Source organism: Thamnophis sirtalis, unplaced genomic scaffold (genome assembly GCF_051295495.1).
Source record: "Thamnophis sirtalis isolate CommonGarterSnake01/CBP01778 unplaced genomic scaffold, rThaSir2_p1.2 scaffold_13, whole genome shotgun sequence".
NCBI classification, from domain to species: Eukaryota; Metazoa; Chordata; class Lepidosauria; order Squamata; family Natricidae; genus Thamnophis; species Thamnophis sirtalis.
This window is the reverse complement of record NW_028261393.1, coordinates 2926824-2953833: the sequence shown is the minus strand read 5'-3', so window position 1 is coordinate 2953833 and position 27010 is coordinate 2926824. Positions and strand designations below refer to the sequence as shown.

Below are 27010 nucleotides of genomic sequence, written 5' to 3'. Positions count from 1 at the left end.
TAAATAAAGGGAGACTAGCATAGATCTATTTCAAGCTATTTAGCTGTCATCAGCTAGCCATACCCTTACTGGGATTTGAACCTGGGCTGTATTGCATACTAGGCATACTAGGCAGAGATCTTAGCCATTAGGCCACAGGCTCTTATCTGTTATCAGCGAAGCCAGGGTGGAAGGTATCTATTAGATTTTTACAACCCCTGGTAAGCCCCAATTATGGGAGGAAGCTAACTGCTTCCATCATCTGTCATTCGGCTCGTCACAAGAGTCAATCACGACAGAAACCCAATATTTTTACTGTTGCCTTTGTTATATTTGTGTTTTTTTATTTGTGCTGATAAATAAATAAAGGGAGACTAGTATAGATCTATTTCAAGCTATTTAGCTCTCATCAGCTAGCCATACCCTTACTGGGATTTGAACCTGGGCTATATTGCATACTAGGCATACTAGGCAGAGATCTTAGCCATTAGGCCACAGGCTCTTATCCGTTATCAGCAGCCCCCTTCCTACACCTTCTCCCCATCTCTCATCCCGGATAAGCTGTTTGGGGTGACTCCCCCCCCCCTACAGCCTCCTGCAATGCCTGTCCTCATTACGACACTACAGTCCTTCTCTTAACCCGTGATACTGCAGCCTGCCGCCACCTTGACCGGTGGGTTCGAAATGCCCATCCTTGGTAAAGAATAGACCGGGAAGGATGGGAGTTGTAGTCCAAACGGGCCTGTCAGACACCAGGCTCCTGGTCGAGTGAAGATGCCCTATGCGGCCTGTAGTCTCTGGTTTCACCTTGCCTGAGTTGCTAAGCGACATCTGCATCACCGTGCTCCGTGGCCCCGCCCACACTAGCTGCTGCTAGGCAACCAGGCATCCTGGGTTAGGGCCGACTGGCTGCTAGGCCCGTATTTCTTTATGTGGGGAGTCAATGCAGCCATTTGGGGGACTGAGTCAACCCAGTAGGCTGGGAAAAGCAGGCCGGGCCTCTTTTGCCTGTAGTGGGAGGCGGTTGCTAGGCAACCCTGCAGCTCTTGTAAACTGGAGGAGAGGTTTCTAAGCAACGCCACAGGTTGGAGGCCTGTGGAAGAGATGGCTGCCTGTTGTTGGTTCTCCCGGGGTCCCAGCACAAGGAAGCGTTTGAAGGCCTGCCACCCTCTGCACTTCCCCACCTGAGGCCATGACTGACTGTGTCAGACAGCATATAAACCAGTGTTTCTCAACCGTGGCAACTTGAAGATGTCCGGACTTCAACTCCCAGAATTCCCCAGCCAGTTGGCTGGGGAATTCTGGGAGTTGAAGTCCAGACATCTTCAAGTTGCCAAGGTTGAGAAACACTGATATAAACAATATAAATATTCATATAATATGATAGGGCACACTGTCCTGGTAGGGACTTCATAGTTTGCCTCCCGGAGTTGTGGGTCCTCCATCGCTGGAGATTTTCAAGAAAAACAGGATTTTCAAGAAAAGAAATATATATTATCCAGGCTGGTATAAGGCAGCAGCCCCCAACTTTCTGGGCACCAGGGACCAATTCTGTGGAGACAAGTTTTTACGAGGACCGAAAAGGGTATCGTTTTGTGTGGTGCCTGCATCCCATGGATGGAGGTTTACTTGTTTGCATGCCACGGACCGGGGGCTTGGGGGCCCCTGGTATAAAGTCTCCTGCCTAGGTCAGGGAGGTGGACCAGAAGACCTCCAAGGTCCCTTCTAGCCCTGTGATTCTATGAATGCTGGCGGGGGAAAGTCCATATTCTCCAACCATGGAGTCAGATTAACCGTGGCTTAGTCTGACTCCGGTTGATTTCCTTCAAAGGCAGCCAAAAGGACTTCCTTCAACCCGCCCACCGCTGGACCGCCTGCACTTCGGCCTGCTCATCCACCCTTCCATGAGTTCTCCAAGGGTATCGTTCGTACCGTCAGCAAATGCACCAGGTCCTTGTTGGCTTCGAAGGGCGTCTGAGCCCGTTGCCGCAACCGGAATTCCCACACCGGCTCGTAGAGGCTCTGCAGTTTGCTCAGGTTGAGACGCCCGCCCTCTACGCGATCCGGGAGGGCTTCGTGCAAAGTCACCAGGTCCTTGAGGTGGACTCCCACGATGGGGATCTTGAAGTCTTTGCAGTCGGCGTAGGCCCGGCGGTACGCCCCATAGTTTCCACTTGAAGAGAGCAGTTCGGTCATTTCGGCAACCACCTGCCCGAAGAAGGGAGAGGAAGAGTCCAGGAAAGAAAGGATAAATCCCATTTTAGCATCACACCCCTTCTGAAGAGCGCCTTTCAAAACGAATGCATGGATTCGTCGTTTTCTTGGCATCTGACGAAGCCAGATTTGGTTAACGACTGCATGGTTCACTTAACAATTTAAGCGTCCCTTAACTGTGGCAAAAAATAAGTTTGTAAAATGGGACCCAACTGACTTAACAACTGTCTTTCGGCTCAATTGTGGCCATAAGGTTCGGAGACTGCAGTTAGTTCAGAATGCGGCCACGCGGACGATAGTGGGTGTGCCGAGATACACCCACGTTACACCTATCCTCCGTGAGCTGCACTGGCTACCTATTGGTCTCCGGACTCAATTCAAGGTGTTGGTTATCACCTTTAAAGCCCTACATGGCTTAGGGCCAGGATACCTTCGAGGCCGCCTGCTGACACATACCTCCCAGCGGCCAGTAAGATCCCATAGATTGGGCCTCCTTCGGGTGCCGTCGGCAAACAATGTCGGCTGGCGGGCCCTCAGAGGAGAGCCTTCTCGGTGGCTGCTCCGACTCTTTTGGAACCAGCTCCCTCCGGAAATCCGGACCATACTCACTCTGATGGCCTTCAGGAAAGCCGTAAAAACTTGGCTGTTCCGGCAGGCCTGGGGCTGTTGACCTCACTGTTGAGGTCCGGTCCCGACAAGAATGAGTTTATGAGGGATGACTGTTGTTTTAAATTGTATTGTTGCTATGTGTTTTTTATATTTTCTTGTAAGCCGCCCGGAGTCCTTCGGGATTGGGTGGCATATAAAAGCTTCAAATAAATAAATAGATAAATAGATAAATAGATAAATAGATAAATAGATAAATAGATAAATAGATAAATAGATAAATAGATAAATAGATAAATAGATAAATAGATAAATAGATAAATAGATAAATAGATAAATAGATAAATAGATAAATAGATAAATAGATAAATAGATAAATAGATAAATAGATAAATAGATAAATAGATAAATAGATAAATAGATAAATAGATAGATAGATAGATAAATAGATAAAACATAAATAGATAAATAAATAAATAAATAAATAAATAACTAAATAACTAACTAACTAACTAAATGAATGAATAAATGAATAAATGAATAAATAAATAAATAAATTCTGAGGAAAAAAAATCATATTAATGGGCTTCCCTAACCTCGAGACCCCATACCCAAAAGAATGCCCAGCTCTTCGGGGACTTGGCATAAGATATGACATCCTGTAGATCTGGGGTCTCCAACCTTGGCAACTTTACACCCTGTGGACTTCAACTCCCAGAAGGCTCCCAAATAGCATTGAAGTCCACATGTCTTAAAGTTCCCATGGTTGAAGACTCCTGTTGTAGATGGCCAAGAGGCCAGGATACTGATGTGGACATGATGGCTACCTTTGGGATACTTCATCGAGGCTAAACCCCCTCCTCTCTTTTGTCCTCTTTCCTTACCTTGGCGACCTCAGAAGGTAGAAGCGCATGGGTCTCCTTGAGGCGAGCAATGGTGCTGTGGCAAAGCCCTCCCACAATGGCCATGAGGGTGTTGAAATTCTGCAGCTGCCTTAATTTCTGCAACAGGAGGAAGAACAAGAGGACAATAGCAATAGCAATAGCAGTTAGACTTATATACCGCTTCATAGGGCTTTCAGCCCTCTCTAAGCGGTTTACAGAGTCAGCATATCGCCCCCAACAACAATCCGGATCCTCCCTTTACCCACCTCCGAGGGATGGAAGGCTGAGTCAACCCTGAGCCGGTGAGATTTGAACCTGCAGATAACAGTCAGCTGAAATGGCTGCAGTACAGCACTCTAACCACTGCGCCACCTTGGCTCTATCCAAGATAGGAGCTTTAAGCGGATCCCGAGTAGAAAGAGTTGGCTTCTTCAAAGCCTCCTCAACGGCTGACGGGAGCTAATTTTCAAACCTGGATGCCCCTACGGGTGACATCTTTTAAACAACCTGGGGTTGATGAGCTTGGGAGGAATGTATTTTGTCCGTAATCACCGTTTGCAATCTTTCTAGCTGGCTTCCGACAAGGAAAGCCAACGGGGGTAGCTGGATTTACTTAACGACTGCACGAGTCACTTCAGAACCGTGGCAAATAAAACCGTAAAATCAGGTACGACCTATTCAACAACTTCCTTGTTTAGCAATGGAAATTCTCAGTTTTGGCCGTAAGTCGAGAACTACCTGTATTTTCTAACCGACTGGATACAAAGTGAGACAAAAATATAACAGAGTGGAAGGAGTTACTTTGGAGCCGGCTGCCAGAAAAAGCCATGTTCTCGTATCCTCCCAGCGGCCTCCAATTTGATAAGTCCAAATTGATAACTTTCCATCTGGACCTTATTGAACAATTGAGTTTTGAGACCAGCATCAATGGAACATTAGTGTCAGAAATTTCCTGGGAGTGAGAACAATTAATCGGTGGAACATCTTGCCTCCAGAAGTCGTGAGTGCTCCACCACTGGAGTTTTCCAAGAAGAGATCGGATAGCCATTTGTCTGGAATGGGAGAGGGTTCCCTGCTTGAGCAGGGGGTTGGACTAGAAGGCCTCCAAGGTCCCTTCCAACTGTGTTATTCTGTTACTCAGAGGATACAAGCCGCCAACTTCTACCAGCAAAGGATCAGGTTCATTTTAGGTCTCAGCTAATGCATCATTTCACTTTGGACCCCTCTGGATCATCATCTACATTCCCGGGTCTCTGCCCACATCAAAATTCCTCTCCCAGGCCACCAGCTCAGAGCTTACCACGTACTCCAGACATCCTACAAGTTCATAAAATATATATTGAGCATCAAACTTCCCTCTGGTTAAGATCCACCTTTTTCTGCTCGGGAGGTGGCCCAGAAAGAACATTTCTTACCTACCTCCCTTTGCAAAAATGCAAGCAAACCCGTGCCATTCTCCGCCTTCGCATCGGTTTTGCCGATTGACATCACCTCCCCACCATCCAACCCCGGAGTAGGTGGTTCTCCATTAGCGTTTGTCTTGGCAGAGCGACCACAAAAGGAACAGGAACATCCTTTTGAGTCTCCCACACACCCACCCACCCAACTGCATGGGCCAAACTCCCCGCTTCTGTGTCTTTCCAGTGAGGACCTTACCTGTGTCACGTGGATGAATTTGGTGAAGACTTCTGCTCGCTGCTGGGGCGTGGGACGCTTCAGGATCATCACTTGCACCCACTGGGAGATGCTGTTGAACAAGGTGATTGCGCGTTCCAGAGATGAGATCCCGTGCACAGATCCACGCAGCACGTAATTCTGGAAATCCAAGTACTGCCCAACATAACAATTTAAAAGGTAAGAACCGGTCTTGCTGGATTAAGCCGAGTCCAAACTGTTTTCCAAATGACTCATTGGGGAAGCCACTTTGAACTCAATTAAGGGACACCCAGGTTGGTTGGGTTTTTTGGTTCACCGCTTTTGAGGTGGATTGACGGCGGGAAGGGAAGGCGTTCCACAGTTGTAGGAATGCTCTTGTACACTTCTAAAAACTCATCTCTTACTATTATTGCTGCTTCTTATTTACAGGGATGAGAATTCTCACCACGTTCTAGTACAGTGATTCTCAACCTGTGGGTCGGGACCCCTTTGGGGGTCAAACGACCCTTTCACAGGGGTCGCCGAAGACCATCAGGAAACACATATTTTCAAAAAAATACGGGAAACATAAAATAATTTTATGGTTGGGGGTCACCACAACATGAGGAACTGTATTAAAGGGTCGCGGCGTTAGGAAGGTTGAGACCCACTGTTTGAGTAGGTGATACATAGAGTCCTCGACTTATGACCACAGTTGAGCCCGGAACGTCTGTTGCTAAGCGAGACATTCGTTCAGTGAATTCTCTCCCATTTTACGACTTTTCTTCCCACAGTCGTTAAATGGATCACTGCCGTGTTAATTAGTAACACGGTTGTTGAGGGAATCTGGATTTCCCCATTTTGCGTTGCTTGTTAGAAGGTCGCAAAAGGGGATCCCTTGACCCCGGGACAATGCGGCCGTCATGAATATGAGTCAGTTGCCAAGCGTACCAATTTTGATCACGTGGCCACGGGGAGGCGGCAACGGTCGTAAGGGTGAAAAACAGTCCTGCAGTCACTTCTTTCAGTGCTATTGTGTCTTAGAATGGTCGCTAAATGAATGGTTGTAGTCGAGGACTTCACGTACCCTGGTTCCTTCCAAGGCTGGATACTCAACTTTTTCAAGGGGCATTTTCAGAATGGAGAGCAGGACAAGGAATAGCAATAGCAATAGCAGTTAGACTTATATACCGCTTCATAGGTCTTTCAGCCCTCTCTAAGCGGTTTACAGAGTCAGCATATCGCCCCCACAGTCTGGGTCCTCATTTCACCCACCTCGGAAGGATGGAAGGCTGAGTCAACCTTGAGCTTGGTGAGATTTGAACCGCTGAACTGCAGATAGCAGTCAGCTGAAGTGGCCTGCAGTACTGCACCCTAACCACTGCGCCACCTCGGCTCATGGGGTGAATGGGATGGGAATGGGGTGGCAGGCCCAGAGGTTCGAGGGGGCAAAAACAACAGGTTCCCAAAATTGTTATCCCAGGTAAAAATAGGGCTGAGCGATTCCTTTCTTGCATTCCGATATTTAATTGCATTGAAGGAGCATATGGATCACTATGAATCAAAACTGGCTTCTGCTTATATTATTGTATACGGTAAGAAATTAGTGGTTTTCTAGCCTAGCAAATGGTAACCTTAATACTGGATGGCATTACTGCAAATGTTATCTCACTGCTGTGGCTTGTGGAAACTGCTGGACACCTCAAAACATAGATATATGGTTTTGTTTTGTTTTTAAATCCACATCTTCAATAATATACTGTACCCCTTTGCTCATGTTTATAGCCGAGGTGGCGCAGTGGTTAAATGCAGCACTGCAGGCTACTTCAGCTGACTGCAGTTCTGCAGTTCGGCTGTTCAAATCTCACCGGCTCAGGGTTGACTCAGCCTTCCGTCCTTCCGAGGTAGGTAAAATGAGGACCCGGATTGTTGTTGGGGGCGATATGCTGACTCTGTAAACTGCTTAGAGAGGGCTGAAAGCCCTCTGAAGCGGTATATAAGTCTAACTGCTATTGCTATGTTCAAGTTTGATACCAGTTCCTGGAAGGGCTTTGGAGAAGCAGTGGACAAAATTGTAAGGATCCACTAATGCCCTACAGGTCATTTTCCAGCCTGTTATATAGGAAGTCCTCAACTTAACGGCCACAATTGAGCCCCAAATTTCTGCTGTTAAGCAAATTGTCAGTTGCGAGGTGACAGTGAGAGCAATCAGCCCACGGAACAGAAGTTGCCTTCAGAAGTTGTGGGAGCTTCATCACTGGAGGCTTTCAAGAAGAGACGAGACTGCACACCGTCTCCCACTTGGGCGGGGGTTGGACTAGATGACCTACAAGGTCCCTTCCAACTCTGTTAATCTGTTCGGTGAATTTTGCTGGACCTTCCCCTCCACCCACCCCGCTGCAGTTGTGAATCATTGCAATTCTGAAGTCAGTCATGCGGTCGTTAAGCAAATCTGGCTCCCCCCCCCCAAAAAAATCAACTTGGCTAGTTACCCCGCACCCGAATTTGGATCACATGACTGTGGGGATGCCGTAAAAGTCGTAAGTATAAAAAAAACGGCCGTAAGTCCCTTTTTTCAGTGTTGTCCTAACCGTGGCACGACAAAACCGCGCTCGACTAAGCCGCGCCCGATTAAACCGCGTCGCTGACGTCATCAACAGGGCGACAACAGCGAGCGCGGAGAAAGAAGGGCGCTTTAAATAGCGCTTTGAAAGCAAGCCGATTCAACTTAAGGTAAGGGTTAGGTTTAGGGTTAGGTTTAGGGTTAGGTTTAGGGTTAGGTTAAGGGTTAGGGTTAGGGTTAGGGTTAGGTTTAGGATTAGGTTTAGGGGGGTTAGGTTTAGGTTTAGGGGTTAATTTTAGGTTTAGCGTTTACAGCGTGCTTCTGTCTCCGAGGTGTTGTCGCCCTGTTGATGACGTCAGCTACGCGGTTTCGTCGAGCGCGCTTTAGTCGAACGCGGTTTTGTGGTGGAACCGTCCTAACTCTGGACGGTCACTAAACAATCTATAGAGTCTGACCCTTTGCAGCTGGGATTTCTATTGTAAAGCCTTCTCCAAAAGGGGTGTAAAATTTGGTAGAGAGAGAGAGAGAGAGGGAGGGAGGGAGGGAGGGAGGGAGGGAGGGAGAGAGAGAGAGAGAGAGAGAGAGAGAGAGAGAGAGAGAGAGAGAGAGAGAGAGACGCAGAAAGACGCAAGGCCTTATCTTCTGCGTCGATTTGGAATTTCCACTAGAGAGGAAATTTCCACATTTCCTGTGGGCCTCGAAATAGTTGGTACACCATGTCCTGACTTACTAGTAAGTTTTGGCTGGGTGCTTGTGGGAGAGAAGATCATTGATGTTGTATTAGATATCGGCCTGGGGCAACCAAGGACGACAATCCTTCGGGTGTGGTTTGCCAGAAGCAACCACTGACCGAGGGGGGGGGGGGGAATCAGTAGGCAGCAGTTGTGGGTAACGCAACATTTCAATTGCCCAAACTGGGTACCAAGGAATGTGGTTGTTGCATAATTCCACCCCAAAGGTCAAGGAAGCAATTACTCTGAAGAGGCTCAACGCACTATTTCTCAAACCTGCACGGTTTTAAGACCGTGGACTTCAACTCCCAGAATTCCCCAGCCAGCCATGCTGAGCTTGCAATGGAAGACCGCATTACACCCCACAACAGGGTGCAATATTTTTCCTTCGCCTCAGTTGATACCCCGTGAACAACGGGGCCAATGAGTGATGCCAGGAAGACGGTCTCATGGCGGGTTGAGTTCCTACCTTCAAGGGGTGAATTTGAAAGGACCCTGAGGCTAAAACGTACGAAGAACGGTTGCTGGAATTGGGTATGCCTAGCCTAGTGTAAAGAAGGAGTAGGGGTGACATGATGGTGGTGTTCCAATATTGGAGGGGCTGCCCCAAAGAAGAGGGAGTCAAGCTATTCTCCAAAGCCCCTGAAGGCAGGACAAGAAGCAATGGGTGGAAACTAATCAAGGAGAGAAGCAACCTAGAACTAAGGAGGAATTTCCTGACAGTGAGAACAATTAATCAGTGGAACAGCTTGCCTCCAGAAGTTGCGGGGTGCACCATCACTGGAGAGTTGTGAGAAGAGACCCTTTGCCTCTTGTGCAAAGGGTTGGGATAGAAGACCTCCAAGGTCCCTTTCCAACTCTGTTGGTCATGCAATAGCAGTTAGACTTATATACCGCTTCATAGGGCTTTCAGCCCCCTCTAAGCGGTTTTACAGAGTCAGCATATCGCCCCCAACAACAATCCCGGGTCCTCATTTTACCCACCTCGGAAGGATGGAAGGCTGAGTCAACCCTGAGCCGGTGAGACTTGAACAGCCGAACTGCCGAACTAGCAGTCAGCTGAAGTAGCCTGCAATGCTGCACTCTAACCACTGTGCCACCTCGGCACATGCCTTCTTTGTATGAAGAACTTTCATATTTACTTTGGGTTAGATGGATGTACATCCATTATAGTAAAATAATGGACCTCTCAGCTGGTTATGGGTAAATATCACCATTGCTCTTCCAGTGAGAAGGATCGCCACAGTTTCAGAGTAGAAACTTCTTCCTTTGGTTGAGGAACTTCCTGTTGTGAAGCCGGGGTGATCTAATAATAAAGCGTTTCTCAACCACAGCAACTTTACAATTGCGCCGACTTAAATGTTCCTGCTGGCTGGATTCCAATAAAGGAGTGTTATTTGTAGCTCAGGTTGAAACGTGGGGCCCTTGGTGCACTCCCTCTGAGCGTGCTCGTTCTCTTGCAGTCGTTTCCTTGCCCAGAGTAGGTGACCCCCCCACACTGATGGTGTCACCTAGCGTGGTAATGAAACGTCTCAAGAGAAAAAGCCGCAAAGGGCTGAGAAACACTGATTAATAGCAATAGCAGTTAGACTTATATACCGCTTCATAGGGCTTTCAGCCCTCTCTAAGCGGTTTACAGAGTCAGCATATTGTCCCCAACAACAATCCAGGTCCTCATTTTACCCACCTCGGGAGGATGGAAGGCTGAGTCAACCCTGAGCCGGTGAGATTTGAACCGCCGAACTGCAGAACTGCAGTCAGCTGAAGTAGCCTGCAGTGCTGCATTTAACCACTGCGCCACCTCGGCTCTAAAAGGAGGAGGGAGGGAGGGGATACAGGCAGTCCCCGACTTACAACAGTTCGTTCAGCGACCATTCCAAGTTACCACGACATTTCAAAAGAGTGGCTTAGGACCATTCCTCACACTTACGACCGTCCCCGAAGCCGGTGGTCACGTGGTTGAAAATTGGCACGAATCTTGACAACGGCTTCATGTTTACAATGGTCACTGTGTCCGTGGGATCACGTGATCCGCACTTGCGACCTTCTGACCCGCCAACGGGGGAAGGCAGATTCACTTCACGACCGTGAGTCAGCTGAAGTAGCCTACAGTGCTGCATTTAACCACTGCGCCACCTCGGCTCTATTAATCTATACGGCATTCAGCCATCCTCAACCTGGGAATTTCCTACGTCGTCTACCCTTGTCTTCAACCAGCCAATTTTTCCACTACCAAAGATATCCGTAAAAGATACAAGGCCGAGGAAGGCTTATCACCACGATCCATCCACCCTTCTCGCCAAAAACGTTCCGTGCTCCTTTTGCAGTTCCTTACCGAGAGACGGCAGAAAGCCTTGAATTCCAGGTAACTGAGGTGGTCGGCTAGCTCACCTGGATCCAGGTGATCAAAGAGCAGCGAGACTTTACGTTTCTTGCCACCGGCAGGACTGTGTTGGCAACTGAGGGAACGGGTTCCAGGTGTGAGTCACCCTGGAGGAAGAACAAGGGGCAGAAGGGACTCGTTAGGGACTGAGTCGGGGTGACCCAGGGAACGGCACAGGGGCAACGCAGGCAGCTGACAGTTCGAACCGCCCCTTTATTGCTCCAAATATCCCCCCCAAAAAACGCTCCCACATTTCTGACAAGTCCCAGAGCAAAGTGATGACACTCACACATTCTCTCTCTCTCTCTCTCTCTCTCTCTCTCCCTCCCTCCCTCCCTCCCTCTCTCTCCCTCTCTCTCTCTCTCTCTCTCTCACACACACACACACACATACACACACACACACAAAGCCCAACGCTGTGAGCACCATGGCTGCAAAGCAAGAAATCCAGGAAGCAAAGGAGCAAGGCAAGTAATCCAGAAATCCAGCAAGAATGCCAGGAATCCGGGAAAGTTCAAACGTCGCCACTCAACCACTCCATGAACTTCAGCGTTTGTTCCCGACAAATGCCCCTCCCCACAGCATCTCCTTAAGTCTCAGTCCCCAGGTGTGCCTTGTGAAGAGGGGTGGGACACTCTCTTCCCGACTAGTCATATCAGTCTGCGCTGTTCCCACCTTCTCTCCACTCTCCGTGCCCGAGGAGTCAGGAGGGGGCAGTCCCCTGCTCGTCGCCTGAGCTCTGTCTCTCACGTTCACTGCTTAACCTCTCTTTGGTCATCTTGGCCCTGTTCCTCCATGCCTACAAGCCGTCCCAATCTTGAAAGGCCCCGGCCTGACTGAGCCCGCTCCTCCCCATTTTCCAACGAAGCCGCCCCCTCGATCTCTGTCAGCTCCTGTCCAGTCTCATCTTCCCCCCACCCACCCAGATTCTGGCTCCGACCGGGGCAGGACATGAGTATCCAAAGATTCACAAGGCCAGGGGACTTCTCTGTGGAAATGCAGAGTGCTCTCTGTAAACAAGACCAACACACTGCTAGGGTGTGGATGGTAGGCCCCTGAGCTAACTGGAGAAATGTTAGCTTCCATGGATAGTTGTGGAAAGATGGGATGATCTAAGGAGAAGATTGAAGAAGGCGGATGCTTTCCTGAGGAACAGAGATTTATGTCTCTTGAACAGAAAGCTTTGGAGAGGTGAAAAGACCAAGCTAATGGAGATCAGCCAAGGAGAACCTGAGAAGCAGGGCCTTCAAGTGCCTGAGGAATAGGAGAAGGCTTAGCAGCCCCATGGAAGCTCAGAATGGGTGTTAAGGCAACACCCATGGGTGTTCGTCACTGTTGGTTCATCTCCACCGAGTGACACGCTAGTTGGACTTTCCTTCTGCTTTACATCCTCATCATGATTTGGTAACATTTTTGGAGAAAAATGAATCACTCCTTCTTGCCATTGAATCAGAAGATTTTTTTTTTTAAAGGATGGGTAATGTCCTGGACTCTTTTCCCCGCAAGGAGCTTGCGTTCAAAATAAACTTTGCTATAGGTCAGCCGTGTGCAACCTTGGCCACTTTAAAACGTGTGGACTTCAACTCCCAGAATTCCCCAGCCAGCATGGCTGGTTGAGGAATTCTAGAAGTTGAAGTCCTCAAGTCTTCAAGAGGGCAAGTTTGGACAGCCCTGCTATATAGACCAATGTTTTCCATTAATAACCCCCAAAAGAATCGGCTGAAATGAAAAGCCAAGAGTTAATTTGGGATTTTAGGTTTGCCCAACCATTCCCGTTTCCCAGATTATTGCCTTCTATGGGCAAAAACACAATGGAGAAAAAAACCATTAACGCCTTCTAGTAAGGAGACATCTCAAAATAAAATGAAGAGCAATAGCAATAGCAGTTAGACTTATATACCGCTTCATAGGGCTTTCAGCCCTGTCTAAGCGGTTTACAGAGTCAGCATATTGCCCCCAACAACAATCTGGGTCCTCATTTTACCCACCTCGGAAGGATGGAAGGCTGAGTCAACCTTGAGCCGGTGAGATTTGAACAGCCGAACTGCAGATAACAATCAGCTGAAGTGGCCTGCAGTACAGCACTCTAACCACTGCGCCACCTCGGCTCTAATGAAAAAGGATCCTTTGTAAATTCTCCTCTTGTTCTGATAGACGAGGCTCAATTTCGCCATTCGTCTGTATTTCTAATGCCTCCAGAGGTATGAAACTTTCTACAGTAATTCAGCTAGGACTACAAGTAGACATACGACAGGGGTGGGTTTCTCGCCCCGTTCCAACCGGTTCGGTTGGAACGGGGCCGGCGGCGTCCTCGTGCACGCGCGTGGTGCATGCATGCGTACTAGCATCTGCACGACGCTCCAGCTGCTCCTGGAGGATCGCGCAGGCGCTGTATGCGTCCTGCGCATGCGTGGAACCGTAGAACTCGTCAAAACCGGGTAAGGACCGCGGGCGGGCGAGCGGGCCCTTCGCCGTTCCCGGAAGTTACTTACTTCCGGGTTTGCCGACCAACCGGTTCGCAGGGACCGCCGCGAACCGGTTGAAACCCACCCCTGACATACGACCACAAATTGGGAATGAAATTTCGGTCGTTGAGCAAAGTCGCTGTTAAAGCGAGCTGGCTACAGGACTACTTTGCTCAATGACTGTAATCCTGGCTCTCCCTTTGCAGTCTTTAAGCTGCCTGCCCCCCCCCCCCCCACACAAATATCTGGGGAAAGGAAGCTCAGATCATCATGACCTGAGCATCGTTTCTCCACCCCACCGCAGGACTCCTCCGCACTTCCATGTATGTAGGAGGAGAGAGAAAAATCCTTCAGCAGGGCGAAGCAGCTGTCAGCCTTCACCCTACAGGCTGCTCCACTGACGTTCTGGGGAAGCCAGAGGAGAAGATTGCAAGTGGCGATCACATGTCTACAGAGGGCTTGGCAATCAGTTGTAAGTGCAAACAGGTTGCCAAGAGCCCAAATGCAACCATGTGACCCGGGGGGGGGGGCACGGGAAGAGCAGCAGTGGTAACTCTGAGGCTAGGTCTGAAGTAGCTTTTTAGAAGTCCGTCATAAATTTAAACCTTTGTTAAATGGTCGGTTGTAAGTCGAGGACTTCCTGTATAGAGCAGGTTTTTTGAACTATCATGGAGTTAATGCTATAACATGGGATACATTCAGATTCCGTTTTTCCCTACCTGAAAGTCCTCTTTTGCAAAAAAAAATGCATTTAATTCAATCAATCTATCTATCTATCTATCTATCTATCATCTATCTATCTATCTATCTATCTATCCATCCATCCATCCATCCATCCATCCATCCATCCATCCATCCATCCATCTATCATCTATCTATCTATCTATCTATCTATCTATCTATCTATCTATCTATCTATCTATCTATCATCTATCTATCTATCTATCTATCTCTATCTATCTATCTATCATCTATCTATCTATCTATCTATCTATCTATCTATCTATCTATCTATCTATCTATCTATCTATCTATCTATCTATCTATCTATATAAATGGCTGTGTTCCAGCATAACTCTGGAACGCCTCGAGCAATTTCAACCAAACTTGGTACACAGATGACTTACTCTCTGGAAACAAATACTGTGGGGTAACACCCCTAGGAGTGTGTGTTCTGTTATGATACAGCCTGTTGTGCCTTCAAACGGCTTCTACTGTACTGCCTTAAAATGGCTTCTACTGTACAGCACAGCAGAGTTGCCGTGGTAACCGCTTCACAGTACTCCACAAGGGGGCTTCCTCTGGTAAGGGGGAAAATCCAACATTAGAAATTATGTTTGGTCTGGACATTTTCCCCCTATAAATAAATAAATATCCGGGCAATGCCAGGTTATCGGCTAGTATATAAATAAATAAAAACGACGGCACTTGGAATCCCGCCATGCCCATCCCATCCCTTCCACAGGGCAATTCCCATTTCTGAACTGGTTGTCGCCACTCACAGGCTGGATGTATCGAGCATGTTGTTTTGTCCTGCTGGGCCTTGGTTCCTCACCACCTCTAAGATTTCCGTGATCACCTCCTCCAAGTGGGGGTCCAGGTGAAAAGCCTCCGGATAGTTTACAAGCCAGTAGCTGAAAAGAGAGCAAGAGGTTCAGGTTGGAGCTGCATGCCTGACTGGGGAATTCTGGGAGTTGAAGTCTACACATCTTAATGCTTACTAGTTTGCTGACTGTGGAATTCTGGGACCTGAACTCCTCAAATCTTAAAGGTTTACTAGCTTGCCGACGGGAATTCTGGGAGTTGAAGTCCACACATCTTAATGTTTACTACCTTGCTGACCGTGGAATTCTGGGACTTGAACTCCTCAAATCTTAAAGGTTTACTAGCTTGCCGACGGGAATTCTGGGAGTTGAAGTCCACACATCTTAATGTTTACTACCTTGCTGACCGTGGAATTCTGGGACTTGAACTCCTCAAATCTTAAAGGTTTACTAGCTTGCCGACGGGAATTCTGGGAGTTGAAGTCCACACATCTTAATGTTAACTAGCTTACTGACTGGGGAATTCTGGGAATTGAAGTCCACACATCTTAATGTTTACTACCTTGCTGACTGGGGAATTCTGGGAGTTGAAGTCCACACATCTTAACGTTAACTAGTTTGCTGACTGGGGAATTCTGGGACTTGAACTCCTCAAATCTTAAAGGTTTACTAGCTTGCTGACGGGAATTCTGGGAGTTGAAGTCCACACATCTTAACGTTAACTAGCTTGCTGACCAGGGAATTTTGGTAGTTGAAGTCCATATATCTTAAAGTCTACCATCTTGTGGCTGGGGAAGGCTGGGAGTTAAAGTCTACACATCTTAAAGTCTATTAGTTTGCTAACCAGGGAATTCTGGGACTTGAAGTCCACACATCTTAAAACTTGACTAGCTTGGTGGCTGGGGAATTCTGGGAATTGAAGGCCACACATTTTAACTTGGCGAAGTTGAGAAATCTTGTGTGGGGGGGGGTAGGGGATAGTGGGAAGAGAGTTCAGACCGGACAAAGTGGCAGATCCTCAGCTGACGTGAAGGATTCTTCTCCTGGACTGATTCCTGATATGTGATCAATAAAGTTAAGGCTTAATTTGTTCTCAAATTCTTGGAGAAAGTGTTCAGGAATCTATTTTGCTGAAATACACTCCTCTCCCTTCCTTTCAACAGAATCCCTTTACGAGGTGAGACCTTCTAGCACAGGGGCGTCATAATCGTTTTCACTGAGGACCGCATGAAGGTTGTGCTTCCCTTCGGGGGGGGGCGCATAGCTGGACATGGCCACCTCGACGTCACTCACTGAGGTTCCATTTCTGGCCACGACAACCTCCTGCAGCCTTCTTCCGGACCCGGAGTCTCCGTTTTCACTTACAGAGGGCTGCAGGAGACCATCGTGGCAGGAAACAGAGCCCAGGAGGCCTCCGTGTGGCCTTCCTGAGCTCCGTTTTCACTGGCAGAGGTGCCATAGGCCAGTCCATTGCTGTTTACCAGAGCGGGCCTGCGGGCCAGACCCAGCAGTGGGATTCAACCCACTTAACAATCGGTTCGCTGAAAATGTCAGTGTGCATGCTCTGGCGCACAACTCCAACACATGCTCTGCCACGCAGCTTCCGTGCACGCTCTGGTGCATGGCTTTTGCACATGCTCTGGCGCACGGCTTCCGCGTACGCTCTCGTGCACGGCTTCCGCGCATGTCCGGCTTCCGCCACGCGGCGAGGGTCGACTGAGCAGCCTTTCGGGGCCTGTTCCGTTCCATCCCTGTCCTCCGGGGCAGCGGCTGCTTCTCTCGCTGGGAGAGAGAGAGCATCTCTTGCGCAATTTAGCACCTGTGAGCCGCCACTTTCCTCTAAGTCCCATCCAGAGAGCGTGCACGACAGAGAAGCAGCAGCCGGTGGTTGGTCTTACGGCTTCTCCGAACTGCACAAAATCAGAACAACCGGCTCGCGCGAACCTGGTCCAAACCGGCTGAATCCCACCCTTGGCCAGATCTAAGCCCCCTGAGGGCCGGATCTGGCCTTCAGGTCTTGAGTTTGGAGCCAAGGTGGCGCAGTGGTTAAATGCAGCACTGCAGGCTACTGCTAGATCAGCAGTTCAGCGGTTCAAATCTCACCGGCTCAGGGTTGACTCAGCCTTCCATCCTTCCGAGGTGGGTAAAATGAGGACCCAGATTGTTGGGGGCAATATGCTGACTCTCTGTAAACCGCTTAGAGAGGGCTGAAAGCCCTATGAAGCGGTATATAAGTCGAACTGCTATTGCTATTGCTATTATTGAGTTTGACACCCCTGTTCTAGCAGGACCGTTTTAACTAAGATAACTCACATAACGCCCCAACATTTTCCTTCACGTAACTTCTGAGCTATTTGGAGTATTTGAAGGTCAGGCTGCTTTCGTTGTTCACCGGTTCAATACTGCCTCAATACTGCTACAAAGGTTACCCTAATTAACTGGCATAATTGCTCCCTGGGAAGTTAATTCTCGAGGAGCCCCAGTAATTCACCCAGAAATGGTTGCCTGGGAATTGTCATTCATTCCAAGTGCTAAAACTCAAGATCCTTTTTTTTTTTTGCTGGTTAAAGAAAACCAGAAGACTGCTGAAGTACACAGAATACTTGTTCTAAAGCTGTTCCTTTTAGGTCCGATTGGAGGCTGGACAAAAGAAGTTTGCTAGCTTCCTATAATGCACGAAACCCCATATATATCTAGGTTCACATAAGGTATCGGAAGAAAAAACAGTATCAAGGCCCGACTCGTGCAGCTTTCTAAAATAACGAACGGCACCACCGGCGAACCAACCCATTTTACGCAAAACTCGTCCCTTTAGACTAAGGAGCCGAGGTGGTGCAGTGGTTAGGGTGCAGTACTGCAGGCCACTTCAGCTGACTGCTATCTGCAGTTCAGCGGTTCAAATCTCACCGGCTCAAGGTTGACTCAGCCTTCCATCCTTCCGAGGTGAGTAAAATGAGGACCCAGATTGTTGTTGGGGGCGATATGCTGACTCTGTAAACCGCTTAGAGAGGGCTGAAAACCCTATGAAGCGGTATATAAGTATATAAGTCTAAGTCTAAGTCTAATTCTGTAATTGTAATTTTTGTCAAGGAATCCTGCACCGCGTCAACAGCAAGCCACCAGCAATTTTACCTCTCATGGAGTTTTTAATTTTAGATGTTTAAATTTAAGCTCTGTTGTTTTTAATTGTTTTATACAGCATTTTATTCCGTGTCTATCAGCTCCTGCGAGTCCCTTGGACTGCAAGGCAATCCAACCGGTCAGTCCTAGAGGAGGTCAACCCTGACTGCTCCTTAGAAGGACGGATCCTGAAGAGGGAACTCAAAAGACTTTGGCCACCTAATGAGAAGGAAGAGGGACTCCCTGGAGAAGAGCCTCATGCTGGGAACGATGGAGGGCAAAAGAAGAAGAAGGGGACGGCAGAGAAGGAGGTGGCTGGATGGAGCCACCGAAGGAGAAGACATGAGCTTCAATGAACTCCAGAGGATGGGAGAGGACAGGAAGGCCTGGAGGAACGTTGTCCATGGGGCCGTGATGGGTCAGACACAACTTTGCAACCAACAGCAACAACATAAGCTGGCCTGGGGTCCCCTTACGAGTTTAATAAATGAATGAATAAATGAATGAATGAATAAATATGAAAACTCTTTCATATCCAGCAATCCCCTTGGAAAGACATTCTACGGAATGTCAATGGAGATTCTCAGCCATCCAGGTCGCGGCTGTCCCAAAAGTCCTTTTTCCAGAAGCAACCGGACTTTTGGGGGTTTTTCCTCGAAGACGTTTCCCTCCTCATCCAAGAACCGAAAATGTAGAACTGAAGAATCTTCTCGGATGAGAAGCGAAACGCCTTCCAAAGACGTTTGAAAAAACACCATGGGGAATATCTGAAGGAGATAATTTTTTTTTTGCGTTCCCCCCCGCAAAAAAGGATATAAAGTCAGAAGACGCCGAGCCAGCTCTGCAGACGGGACCACCCAACTATGAACGGTTAGTGTCATGTTCACCATGAAGTCGCTGGTGCACAGCTTCCCATCCACATCTGGAGAAGAAAGACAGGCGTTAAAGAGGATCTGTCGATAGGCAGAAATGGAACGGAATAGAAACGAGGAAAGGAAGCAGTCTGGGATAGCTCTGCCCCATAATACAGTACATTCCTGGTCAGCAAAAGACGGTGAGCTTTAGTTCCACCTTAGGCATGAAAGCCGGCTAGGTGACTTTGGACCAACCACCAGGAGACTGGGAGTTCTAGTCCCACATTAGGCATGACAGCCAGCTGGATGCTTTTGAGCCAATCACATGGAGATGGTGAGTTCTAGTCCTGCCTTTGGCCTGAAAGCCAACTGGGTGCCTTTGAGCCAATCACTAGGAGACAATGAGTTCTAGTCCTGCCTTAGGCTTGAAAGCTAGCTGGATACCTTTGGGCCAATCACCAGGAGACGGTGAGTTCTAGTCCTGCCTTCAGCTTGAAAGCCAACTGGGTGCCTTTGAGCCAATACTAGGAGACAATGAGTTCTAGTCCTGCCTTAGGCATGAAAGCCAATTGGATACCTTTGGGCCAATCACCAGGAGACGGTGAGTTCTCGTCCTGCCTTTGGCCTGAAAGCCAACTGGGTGCCTTTGAGCCAATCACTAGGAGACAGGGAGTTCTAGTCCTGCCTTAGGCACGAAAGCCAATTGGATACCTTTGGGCCAATCACCAGGAGATGGTGAGTTCTAGTCTGCTTTAGGCATGAAAGCCAGCGCAGTGACCTTGGGTGAGTCCATATCTCTCTCTCTCTTTCTTTCTTTCTCTCTTTCTTTCTTTCTTTCTTTCTTTCATTCTCTCTCTCTCTCTCTCTCTCCCCCTCCCTCCCTCCACTCTCCCTCCCTCTTCCTCCCTTTCCCTCTCTTTCCCTCTCTCTCCCCAACCCCTCACAGGGTTGTTGCTGTCATGGGGAAAATAGGAGAAGGAAGCTGTGTTAGATATGTTCTCCGCCTTGAGTTATTTCTACAAACAATCACCATCAAAGAAAAAAAACTTCCTTGATGGTTACCTGAGCTATCTATTTGCACCAGAACCACCCTTGGTCTCTAGCCTTACAGAACACCTTCCCCTCCCCTCTCCCTCCCTTCCACACCTTCCCCTCCACCACCACCCAGAATCAAAAGGGGGGGGAGGGTCTGCATCTCATCCCGCCACCCCCAGCCGCAGTACCAAAGGAGCGAAGGCATTTCTCAATCAGCTCCTCCAGGGTGCAGGACCGGTTCAGTTCTCCCAGGCTGATGCAGGCCAAGGCCTGGTTGATCTCCCGGGGGTTGGGGCAGGTCATATGGCGTCGGCTCTTCCGCCGGTAGATCTTGCTGGCTCCTGGGAGGGTGCTGGAATCCATCTTACCAGCGGCCTCGGTCCGCGATCGCCTGCAAAAAGCAACAGCGGTGCTGTTGGCCGTTCTCAACAACCTGGCATCCGGATTCCAAGTAATACATCCAAATCCATTCAATAAGAACTCCCAAGGCAGGCAAATCCCTCCAAGAACTCTGCAAACCCCTTAGAGTGGGCTGGAAAGCACCGTGAAGCGGTATATAAGTGCTCCCGTTCTTCCTTTTATAGCAATAGCAATAGCAGTTAGACTTATATACCGCTTCATAGGGCTTTCAGCCCTCTCTAAGCGGTTTACAGAGTCAGCATATCGCCCCCACAGTCTGGGTCCTCATTTCACCCACCTCGGAAGGATGGAAGGCTGAGTCAACCTTGAGCCGGTGAGATTAGAACCGCTGAACTGCAGGTAACAGTCAGCTGAAGTGGCCTGCAGTACTGCACCCTAACCACTGCCCCACCTCGGCTCTATCTTTTCTCCTTCCTTTCTTCCTCCCTCCCTTCCTCCCTTCCCTTCCGTGGTGCGCAGTGGTTAGAATGCAGCATTGCAGGCTGAAGTCTGCCCACTGACAGCAGTTCGATCCTGAGCAGATCAAAGCGGGCTCAGCCTTCCGTCCTTCCGAGGTGGGTCAAACGAGGACCCAAATTGTTGGCGGGGGGGGCAAGAGGCTGACTCTGTAAACCGCTCAGAGAGGGCTGTAAAAGCACTGCAAAGCGTAATGTAAGTCTTAAGCGGGTGATTGCAATTGCTTTTTTTCTGGCGAGGCTCCGCGGATCGCCCGCAAGAGACCTCTGAAGCAAATTGCTTGCAATCCCGTGCCACAATCTTGCACAAGTTCCTCAAATGCCCATTTCAAGAGCTCAGCGCGGGTGCACGGACACACACACACACCCCAGCACACGCATACACTGGGCAGCCTCCCGTAGCCTGGCTGTTTTGGAACACCAGCTGTGCCCCAAGGAAAAGAGGAGGCGCTGTGGGCATTTCTGCCAAGTGCCCCCCCCCTCTCAGCTTCCGTCACCCTGCTGCCCTTCCCCACCCCCAGCTCTCCGGCTTCCCGTCCTCTTCCCCTCTCTCGCTGCATGCTGCATCTTGCAGGGCTTGTACTAGGAAGTTCCCTCTGAAGCAAAAAAAACTCTTTCCAACATCCCGAAAACATCAGCCAGCCAAAAATAAATACGCCGGCTAGTCTGGGCTTGAGTCGTCGTAAGATTTCCGTTGTGATAAACGGCGCAAAGGTTTCAAATCCTTCCGAGGGTCTTAGGCACCGGGTCGCCCAGGCCTGAGGGTTCAACTTTTTTCAAACGTTGTTCCTCTTCCAATTTAGAGCTGTCTCTTTTCCTCCTCGGTTGCGCCAACTTACCTCCGGGGGTCCAGCCATAAGGGCCCCCATGCTGCAGGTGAGAAGTAAGAGCTAGCCCGCCAGGTAAATAGATCTCGTTCCCTCCTGCTTTTCTACGCAGGGGGACAACGCTCCCAAGGAGTTCCGCAGAGAGAAAAAACTGCAAGCTTTTTTCCAGGATACGAAGGGAAGAAGGGGGAAAAAAGAAAAATCTTGCTCCTCTTCGAAGTTTGGGGCTCAGCCTGAAGCTCTCCAGGTGCCCCTCATCCCAGTGCCTCTCCCAAACTGGCACCTTGTGAAAGATGCCTTTCAAGGATGCCTGGAGGGCAACTCCTCCTTTTTTCCACACCAGGGGCAAAAGAGGAGAAGTGACAAAACGGAGTTGTGTGTGTGTTCACCTTACTCAGAATGACACGGGGATTTAGAAAGCACCAAGAAATTCCCGGGTGACTAAAGAGGAGGAGAGAGAAAGGAAGAAAAAAGGAGGTTTCGAGGCGTTCGGCTTACCGCTTGCTCTCTCGTCGGATCATAGTTCTTTGGTTGTGTGTGTTGTTGTTGTTTTTTGCTAGCACACCAGGGTCCTTTCCTTTTTTTTTTTTTTAGCCTGCTGTGACCATTAGGGAGGGCTGCCCTCTCCGCTTTGGAATTTCTCTGCCACGCAAAGGCACAGAGAATTCGGGCAGCCGAGACGGTGGTTGGCTGGCTGCAGGGCAGCTGAGTCAAAACCTACTGGTTTGGTTTTGTGCTGATGTGAGTTAAAAGGAACTGGGTTACACATGTGATGTGGTGCGTGTGTGTGTGTGTGTGTGTGTGTGTGTGTGTGTGTGTGCGTGCGTGCGCACGCCTGGAAAAAAGTAGAACTAAATCTTAAGTTTTCACTCTGTGGTTAGTCAGAGAGAGGTGGCTGGGCAGGGAGCTTTGACCATTAGGCCAAATTCAACAGGTGATTTTTACTCTACGGGTAGAGTTAAGTCCTCAACTTACAACTGATAGTTTAGCGACCTGCGAAATTACGACAGCACTGAAAAAGGGGAACTTATGACTGGTCCTCGCACTTACAACAAGTCACAGTAACATGATCAAAATTAGGGCGCCTGGCACGGATTTACGACCGTTGCTGTTGTCCTGGGTTCAAGTGGTCGCCACCATTTGCAACCCTCCGACGGCTTCCAACCAGCCAAGTCAACAGGGCAGGCCTGATTCGCTTAATGACCATGCAATTCACTTAACAACCGCAGTGATTTGCTGAACAATTGTGGCCAACCCGGACATAAAATCAGGTGTGGCTCACTCAACAGCCGCTTGGAAATTCTGCTTCCAATTCTGGTTGTAAATCGAGGACTACTTGTACAGACAGTCCTCGACTTGCGACCACAATGGAGCCCCAAATTTCTGTTATTAAGTGAGACATTTGTTCAATGAGCTTTGCCTCATTTTTATGACCTTTCTGGTCACTGTTGTTAAGTGAATCCCTGCAGTTGTTAAGTTAGTCACACGGTTGTTAAGTGAATCCAGCTTCCCCATTGACTTGGCTTGTCAGAAGGTCGCAAAAAGGGGATGATGGGACCCCGGGTCATTGCGACCGTCATAAATGTGAGTCAATTGACAAGCGTCTCAATTTGGATCCCGTGACTCTGGAGATGCTGCAAGTGTGAAAAATAGTCTTCAGTCACTTTTTTCCTTCCTTCCTTCCTTTATTTCCTTCCTTCCTTTATTTCCTTCCTTCCTTCTTTCTTTGCTTCTTTCCTTCCTTTATTTCCTTCCTTTCTTTGCTTCTTTCCTTTCCTTTCTTTCCTTCCTTCCTTTCTTTGCTTCTTTCCTTTCCTTGCTTTCCTTTCTTCCTTCCTTTCTTTTTTCCTTCCTTTATTTCTTTCCTTCCTTTCTTTCTTTGCTTCTTTCCTTCTTTTATTTCCTTCTTTCTTTGCTTCTTTCCTTCCTTTTTTTCCTTCCTTCCTTCCTTTCTTTGCTTCTTTCCTTTCCTTGCTTTCCTTTCTTCCTTCCTTTCTTTTTTCCTTCCTTTATTTCCTTCCTTCCTTCTTTCTTTGCTTCTTTCCTTCTTTTATTTCCTTTCTTCTTTTTTTGCTTCTTTCCTTCCTTTATTTCCTTCCTTCTTTCTTTGCTTCTTTCCTTCCTTTTTTTCCTTCTTTCTTTGCTTCTTTCCTTCTTTTTTTTCCTTCCTTCCTTCCTTTCTTTGCTTCTTTCCTTTCCTTGCTTTCCTTTCTTCCTTCCTTTCTTTTTTCCTTCCTTTATTTCCTTCCTTCCTTCTTTCTTTGCTTCTTTCCTTCCTTTATTTCCTTCCTTCCTTCCTTTGCTTCTTTCCTTTCCTTGCTTTCCTTCCTCCCTTTCCTCCCTTTCTTCCTTTCCTTCTTTTCCTTCCTTCCTTTCCTGTCTTTCTCCTTCTTTTATTCTTTCTCTCTCCGCCACCCAACTGCAGAATTTCGAGAGCCGTCGTCAGCCCCAGGAATCCACCCTTTGGGCTTAACTAATGACCATTTTTCTGAGCAAACCTCTCCTCGACCAAACCTCTCAAACATTTCCCCAAACAACGCTGGGCGGGAAGCCACAATGCCTTCCCAAACACCCTCGGCCGAGCCCAGCGGTCCACATTCCAAGAAGAAGGGAGCCAAACCCAGAAAAAGTGGGCGCAAGGATCTTTTTTCCCTTGCCCCGCCTGCTTTCCTCAGCTATTTGGGCTGGCCCTACCTGAACAGGTGAGAATGCTTCTCTCTGAAAGCAGGAGGAGCTTCAGCAGCTGATGGTGGCTGGAACAGGGAGGGGTAAAAAATCAATCAATCACAGGAGTAGACCATAATAAAGGGGAAGGAGAAAGAGAAGTTGGCTTTCCTTTTTTGCAACCCAGTTAACGCTATCAGAATGAAGAATAATTAACAACAACAACAACAACAACAACAACAACAACAACAACAACAACAAGTATTTTCCTCCCACTACACGTTTACTCAGGGAAATGACATTGTAAGATCCCAGCAGTTTTCCCGGAGCCACTGAAACGCCCAAGAGAATGGAGACTCCAGACGAGGCTTGCAAAAAAATATCAGCTTTTATTTATGGCCGTAGCAAAAGCTGGGTGTCAAAACTATATCCAAAACATACAAACTCACGCATGGAAGGAATAGCCTCCCCCTGCAAGGGGGGCTCAGAGAATTATATACATTTTAGGCAGATAGAAACAAACTTTATCCCATCAGAGACAAAGATTTGTTATCAACGTGATCTTTAAAACGTCCTTTTGTTCAAGCTGCTATCTCTGCCTACCTTATCTATGGAGGATTCCTATGGCTTTGTGTAGGGGGTGGCAGCCCTCCTTGGCCAAGTTGGCAGAAGGCTTTAAGGATTTACAAGCCAGGAAAACTCCCGGGTTTGGTTCCCCTATCCATGGGGCCTGCTATTCCCGTGTAACAATTTCTTTTATCTTTTCAAAAATACGCCCAGCTTTGAAGCCAAGAATAGAAACGAGACGCAGCAGTGAGATAACATTTGCAGTCCAGTATTAGGGTTACAATTTGCTAGGCTAGAAAACAACGAATTTCTGACAGTATACAATAATATAAGCAGAAGCCAATAACAAAGCTTAATTCTTAATAAATGATTTCTGGCAGTCTCACATATCAGAAGCAAACAGCAAATATTGGTTTAATCGGTAACAATGACATAGTAACACAAGCAATTCATAATAAAAGCAAATAGCCAATATTGATTCATAATGGATTCATATATTCCTTCCACATTTTGCAATGGATCCTACAACGTAGATCGGAGGTCTTCAAACTTGGCAACTTTAAGACTTGTCGACTTCAACTCCCAGTATTGCTGGCTGGAGAATTCTGGGAGTTGAAGTCCACAAATCTTAAAGTTGCCAAGTTTGGGGACCTCTGATGTATATTATTACACCTCCGTTCATTCCCAAGCCTGCATCCCCAATCCAGAAACAAAACACAAGCATTCTGGTTCCTTTTCCACTTAATTTTATCACTGGATCCCTGTAACTGGCAAGTTAGCCCTCTGCTAATTTTATTTTCCTTTCCCAAGTCCTTTCCTTTCTGCTCATTTCCAGGAGATATGCCCCTTTAAATAGTTTCTTTCCCTTCTGCAGGGAATTTATAAATAGGAGAGGTCTTTTTTCTCCCCCCCCCCCCTGTCTTTCTTTCGAAGCCTGTTGGTTGTGTTGCTGTTGTTTTGTTAACCTTCCCCATCGTGGTTACGCTTGTAGGTGTGAGGGTGGGGGGGGGGGGAAGCTAACCTTTCTGGGCCTTAAAAGAAAGCTTGGTTCAAAGGAAAGGAAGACCCAATCAGGTGTGTGCGTTGTGGGAAGGTAAGGTAGGTAGGTAGGTAGGTAGGTAGGTAGGTAGGTAGGTAGGTAGGTAGATAGATATATAGATAGATAGATAGATAGATAGATAGATAGATAGATGATAGATAGATAGATAGATAGATAGATAGATAGATAGATAGATAGATAGATAGATAGATAGATTGATAGATGATAGATGATAGATGATAGATAGATAGATGATAGATGGATGGATGGATGGATGATAGATAGATAGATAGATAGATAGATAGATAGATAGATAGATAGATAGATAGATGATAGATAGATGATAGATAGATGATAGATAGATGATAGATAGATGATAGATGATAGATAGATGATAGATAGATGATAGATAGATAGATAGATAGATAGATAGATAGATAGATAGATAGATGATAGATAGATAGATAGATGATAGATAGATAATAGATAGATAGATAGATAGATAGATTGATAGATAGATTGATAGATGATAGATGATAGATGATAGATGATAGATAGATGATAGATAGATAGATAGATGATAGATAGATAGATAGATAGATGATAGATAGATAGATAGATAGATAGATAGATAGATAGATGATAGATAGATAGATAGATAGATAGATAGATAGATAGATAGATAGACCTAAAGTTGAAATGGTTTAGGTGTTTTTTTTAATATTGCAAATTTTTTTTTTAAAGGATTCTCCTTAGAAGGCATTTTCCGTGGGGGAAACTGACCGACCTCTCTAGAAAGTGGAGAAATCAGAGGTTTAACTCGGGGCTTCAAAAAAATAATAATAAGAAGAAGAATGGGATTGCTTGAATGCGGCTGACTTTCGAAGAAAAGGAGGAACATCTCAACTCCGGTTGTAGGCGCTGGGAATTCGAGTTGACTTAATTCGGCTTCCTTCAACCCCTCGTGTTTTGCTCTCGCTTTACCCTGCCGGTCTTCCGAACTTGCTCGAAAGGGTCTTATCCGA

The 27010-nt window shown here is 47.6% G+C and overlaps 1 protein-coding gene across 1 annotated transcript in view; it reads right to left on the bottom strand.

Moving 5' to 3' along the window:
* Nucleotides 1-22426, bottom strand: part of RASGRP4 (RAS guanyl releasing protein 4) — a 38497-nt gene extending 16071 nt beyond the window's left edge. The window contains 10 exon segments of the mRNA XM_087727282.1: nt 1912-2187; nt 3684-3800; nt 5340-5513; nt 10948-11082; nt 11084-11102; nt 14963-15094; nt 16004-16066; nt 18941-19046; nt 20202-20404; nt 22214-22426. Of these exon segments, the coding sequence (XP_087583408.1) occupies nt 1912-2187; nt 3684-3800; nt 5340-5513; nt 10948-11082; nt 11084-11102; nt 14963-15094; nt 16004-16066; nt 18941-19046; nt 20202-20404; nt 22214-22236 (1248 nt within the window). The 5' untranslated portion in view covers nt 22237-22426.
* Nucleotides 22427-27010: the final 4584 nt, after the last annotated feature.